The following is a 6,171-nucleotide window of genomic DNA, read 5'->3' on the forward strand; positions in this document are numbered from 1 at the left end:
ACAACAGAGTAATCCATTTTTTATTTTTTTATTTTTTTATTTTTTTTACGTGAACTTACCCTTTAATATAAAAAGGCAGTCTCTTTCATAAGTTTACCAACGATAAAAGTGCAAAAAAAAAAAAAAAAAAAAACCTAAAACAAATTAAATAACATACTAACAGAATAAGTCATCATCATCAGGTATATTACATTTATTTTACTTTTTGGCATTTGGACTAAAGGGGTAAATAACCAGGGGACTGAAGCAGATCTCTCTTTCCATAGGTGCTGGCTCCTACATTGGTTGGCGCATAGACGGTTCCGATAGTGTTGCTGGATCGGATGAGAAAGTCCGCTAATCTCTGAGTGACACAGGTCGCTGTATTGCACTTCCTCTTTTCTATGTGATGGCTGTGTGGAAGTTGAGAAGGTTAGTCAGTCTTTTATGCCTTTATAATTTAAAACAAGCTTAAATTTCCTGGTCTTAATCATACTTAAGCAATATCACACACGCATAAGTGCTGATGTTCCATACAACATGATTTACCTCAACAATTCAACTCAAATTAATGTTGATCATTTAATTTGTAATGGAAAAAAATCAGATTTTGGGCACCATTGGTATTTTGTTCTTTAAATAATTAACAATAAAATAGTGAATTGTAGTCTTTGAATTATTAATGGTCTCCCCCACCAAAACGCAATCACAAATGATATAAATAAAAAGACTGTGATGCTTATTTGATATCAAAAATGGCAAGATCTGAAAGCTTGAATTATAATTGATATTGATGCCATGTATTTAGCACAAGTACCTGTTCACTGCAGTGAGGCCCCTTTGAGGCCGTGGCCCCGTAAAACTCAAGAAGGGATATTCAGACAGATCTGTAACAATCCACCCATCACCATCTCGCAACTCCTCTGGCTGTTCATTGGACGAGAGGGTGTACCTGTCGACAAGAGGCCAAAACTGCTCATAGATCTGAATATGATACTTCTCTGAAGTGGTGAGCCCATCACCTCAAGTGGAGCAATTGCAGCCACTGTTTATACCATTCACTTGCTTTATTTGAAAGATACCAGAATATCCACAATCTCATGTGAATTTAGGAATAATAAATTACATTATCAGTGAATCTCAGAAAAATACGTAACATTTTCGCCAAAAAAAAAAAAAAAAAAAACATAATAATTGCATATAGAAAATGAAGCCTATTTAGGACCATTCATTTTTGTTACCGTTTTACTTTTGAGAATAAATGTAATTCATCTATTGAATTATTCTTAATGGTTCTCATTGAATTCTCAACAATAAGTGTATACTGTAGTACTGTAGATCAATGATTCATGAAAATGTTCTATCAATTTACCGTGTTTTTCATATAGTAACTGTTGTAACCTTGGTATTTTGATAGAAATGTTGCCTATGATGAGTATAAGGCAATCAACTTCTATTCTATTACAATTATAGAAGTTGTAATTATAGCCTCTAAATGTGTTGTGTTTTTCATAACAAATATCATAGTTTTATAGAAATCGTTGTTATATCTAACCATATGTGTTACAGTTAAAATAATACAATATTCTTTGAATTTCTTTTAATTTGTGTACATTTGATGTACATTTCTTTTGATTTACATCAGCATAAAAGGAGTACAACCATTACTACCATAATGTATAAATACTTTACCATATTTCATTTCTTTTTTCATATTACAGTAATGAAAATGTGATTTTTCTATATTATTTTAATGAGTGTGGTAGGAGGTGCTTATTGTCATGAAAATAATGTCACAATAGAAAAATCTACAAAACAGGCTTCCTTTTCTTTATGTAAAATATATCTTATTTGGTAACACTTTACAATAAAGTTGTAGTTAACTACTTTAGCTAACAACAAACAATACCCTAACCCTATATTAACATTAGTTTATGCATTAAGAACTATCATGAACGAACAATGAAGAACTGCGTTTTTATAAATGTAAATATATATATATATTGTTTATAGTTAGTTAACGATACCTAGTGCGTTAACTAATGTTAAGAAATAAAACCTTATTGTAAAGTTTTACCTGTTATTTCTTTTATTTTGTGGTGAAATATGACCCCCAATATTGATAGATGTCATGATATTAATCCTTATAATCTTGGTAACATGGTATCTCAATAACTGTAGGATGCTATCAGTATATGAACCAAAGCCTTATTCTGAAAACACTTTTCCAATAAATCCTCATATGACAGTTTTACGATTACAAACATATTTAAGATTTGAATTTAATTTTGATTTAATGTCTGACTTTAGAAAGTGGACTTACCTGTTATGAGGAACTGTTGCAACACAATGCAGCATCACAAGGAAAATCAAAATCTGGGAGGGCAGTTTTAGATGATTCATGGCAAACAGCACACAATTCTCAATGTTCCTATGCAAAGGAAAAAAAAGAGCATTAGTATAAGTACGAATGCATTTTATGAATGCATACTTAAAAAAGTATTTTAAGGACTTTGTGAAGATATTGCAGTGACAAAAGTAGAAGTTTGGCTTCTTGGTAACTTCACGGAATTCTAGTTTAAATTCTAAACTGTTGAAACGTGGATCCAGATGTCGAAACTCACATACAGTGATGTTGAGCCTTGTAGCACTACAAAAAGTTTCCAAATATTGTATAACAAGAATAAAAGTACTCACCTCCAGCGGTTTCAAACCAGTGGACAGCAGCTCCAGGAGATGCTGATGTTGTCTCTGTTATTCACACACTCGCACACACTCCATCTGCTCTGTTATAGGCTCCCACCCTCAACCACTTGTGACATCATCACTCTCCTCCAAATATAGCCCTCCATTTCCAGCAGAGATCAGGGGTGTGTGGAGCGGGGGGTTAGCTTGAAGAATTCAAACTCACAGTGTGGGTCAAAAGCACCGCAAACGCTCGTCATCAACATCATCATCCATGGTGGCGGCCTTGGCGTCACATTGTTTAAATGACTTAATGCAGATGTCTTTGTTCAAAATATTTCAGGCCAAGGACCCCTTAGTGGATAGAGAGATGGAGAATGGTGCATTTTATGCCTGGTTTATAATAAGATGTGGATATTACCATAATTCATGTATTTGCATACGTTGTTGTGATGTTAACATTGCAAAGCTATTAAAATAGGCATTTTGATGAGTCAAAAATGTGTACATTGGATTTTAATAAGCATTTTAAAGTGGGAGAGACAATGAAACATTTAGCTGAACTTAAGCTTCTTAACTTTAGTTTTGGTTTAAGTTACAGCTGCACACAGTATTTTTTTCTCATTTAAAAAGTTTTACCTCTAAAGAAATTAATTGTAATTTCGAAACATATGTATGTAATCATGATCACTCACAGAAGATGAAGGCTGTACTCGCATCAGTAACATTATAAAAGCTGTTTTCAACATGGAGAGGGTCCCCTCATGGGGGGCTGCCATGTTAGAATCACATGACCAGTCAAATACTACTCTCTTAATCTCAGAAAGCGCCCTGTTATTGGACACTTTCACTCATGCTTAATCATGGCTGAGAGTGAATAATGCATTTCTACAATGGCATCTCTACCTGAAAACTATTTTGTTTGATTGATGCTGCATCCATGCCCCTAGGTGTCAGTGTAAGTCCAAGAAAACATATTAAAAAAATTACAGAGTGCACCTTTAACTTAATATTTTTGTTTAAATAATCAAATTTTTTTCCACAAAAAATTGTTTGAGATCAAACAATAATTGTTAGGCATGATATAGGGCGAAGACCCCTGCCTAAGTGCAAACTCTTCCTTTGAAAAAAAAAATACACACACACACACACACACACACACACACACACACACACACACACACATGTATATTTGAAACACCTATGGGACTTTACACTAGTGGCCAAAAGAGGTCGCTAGGAGGTTCAAACACTTTACGTTTTTTATTTTGAAGACTTTGTATACTGTATATATAAATACACCAATCAGCCACAACACTAAAACCACCTGCCTAATATTGTGTAGGTCCCCCTCATGCCACCAAACTGCGCCAACCCACAACTCAGAGTAGCATTCTGAGATTATATTCTTCTCACCACAATTGTACAGGGTGGTTATCTGAGTTACCATAGACTTTGTCAGTTCAATCAGTGAGCTGCAGTTCTGCAGACGGAATCAGAATTTTTTTTTCTATTTGCTCTCTATTCTGCTTTTCCATTGAATTAGTCACTATTTATTTTAAGTTAGAGTTGAACTGAATAAACTATTATACAAAGGGAAATTTGGGGAATCAATGTCCCACCAGCATCCCCAGGGACTGAGCAGCAAAGACAGTGGCCCCAAAATGTATTTGGACACTTTAAGTCACACCTAAAAATATATGAATGACATTGCATTAGATAACACAATATCAAACAAGGTGACATTTAGTCTAGATAGATAGCACAAGCACACTTTTAAGCAAAATATTTTAGAAAAATAATTTTGTGAAGGGAACTGGATTCATACATTCACTAAAAATCACCTTGGCACCAACAAGTAATTGCAAAAATGGCTCAGGCAAGTAAAAACTCTAGCAACATTTGTTTGCAGTTGCCACATACTTCAATGTTTTTCTTTTTTACTTTAAATATTATCTAATTCATACATTATAAGTTTTGCTTAAGTTTGTCTCCACATCAGAATTGAGGTTCATGCATTTTTGACACTCAGGAATGTTGCTTGCAAACCTCTCTGCCAATGAAAAGGTATCTGCAGAACAAAAATCTCCGTTTCCCAATCAGTGCGTGTGTTCAATCTGGACTGGCATTATTCAACTATCCAATGAAAGAAGGGAATCTCTGTCAGTATAGGGGAACCAAAAAAATTAAATAAAAAATGAACCAAATTGCAGACAGTAGCCAATTAAATATTTTATTTAAAGAAAAGAAAGATAGAACAAACAGAAAACACTGGGCAAAAAGAACACAAAACAACCCAGAAAATGGCACAATGTTTCAGAAAATAAACAACACACGAGGGGGCAAAACAGGAACCAGAACATAACACAACTCTAGAACTAAAACAGGACTAGGAAAGCGACAGGGTCCAGTGGCCGGGGAGGTGGCTCCAAGAAAGGGGTGGGGTCCGGCTGCCAGGGAGGTGGCTCCAGGAAGGGGGCAGGGTCAAGCATTTCAGGAGCAGGAAATAGGTCAGGGAGCCTTGGAGCAGGAAGAGGGTCATTTTACACCAGAGCAGCTATGTGGTCGGGTGCCTCCTGGCGGTCAGCAAGACTGGGCATCGACCGAACCAAACCCTAGCCCCTGGACCGCATCCAGGAGCGACTGAGCATACATACCAAAGGTGCGATAACCCTATCGGTAATATTGTAGCTGAATGGCCAGGGGCATGACTTTGGGGAACGCCTTCTGCCAGACCGGTGCTGGCCGAAGGAAAAGTCCCATATACTGCTACTGTCTGCTGGGCTCAAAATGCTGGCTCATTCTGTTAGGATAGGGGAAATGAACCCAATTGCAGACAGTAGCCAGTTAAACAGTTTATTTAAAAACACACAACGCTGCAGAAAAATAATCAACAAGAAGGGGCAAAACAGGAACCAGAACAAAACACAACACAGGTGGGCAGGTGGGGACAATCAACTAATAATCAGTCAAGACACAAGACAGAGCACATGGGGAGAAAAACAGAGACATGACCCATAACAAAACTGATGACAGGATCCTGACACTAAATAAAAACTGAACAAAAGTGTTGGCACCCTGACAATTTCTATGTAATAGGCAAATCGAATAAAGAGGTTGAAAAACTTCCATCCCAGTTTGTTTTTGCAGAGACACCAGTCTCACCTTGATAGGGTGTTGTGGGTGGTTGTCAGGGTCAGTGACTAAAAACGGTTCAAGGAACGAAAATGAAAACAGATAAAGAACTAAATGTTAGCAGAACGTAACCGAAAACCGGAACAAAGTGATTTTCAATTGTTCAAGGGTGAAAAATATATTTATTTTATGGTAAATGGTTATAACCGGTTAATTTTGTTCTGATAATTTTTTTCATGAAACCAAAGACCAAAGGGTTTATCACAGTACATTTATGGAACTACACCACATGTTGCCTGAAAAAAATAAAAAATGTGATTTCTATGCCGTCCAATCCACCACACAGGAAAGAAATGAATTGCTTATTTTCAA

General features: G+C 36.1%; 1 protein-coding gene across 1 annotated transcript; it reads right to left on the minus strand.

Annotated features, from left to right (window-relative positions):
- Nucleotides 1–217: 217 nt before the first annotated feature.
- On the minus strand, nucleotides 218–2,382 carry LOC127436858 (calcitonin gene-related peptide 2). The gene is made up of 3 exons (XM_051691307.1): nucleotides 2,303–2,382; nucleotides 797–931; nucleotides 218–392 (listed from the first exon to the last, which is right to left on the minus strand). Exons 1-3 carry the CDS (start codon nucleotides 2,380–2,382, stop codon nucleotides 218–220), a joined length of 390 nt encoding a protein of 129 aa, XP_051547267.1.
- Between the last annotated feature and the right edge of the window lie 3,789 nt (nucleotides 2,383–6,171).

This window comes from Myxocyprinus asiaticus, chromosome 47 (genome assembly GCF_019703515.2).
Source record: "Myxocyprinus asiaticus isolate MX2 ecotype Aquarium Trade chromosome 47, UBuf_Myxa_2, whole genome shotgun sequence".
In the NCBI taxonomy this organism is placed as follows: Eukaryota; Metazoa; Chordata; class Actinopteri; order Cypriniformes; family Catostomidae; genus Myxocyprinus; species Myxocyprinus asiaticus.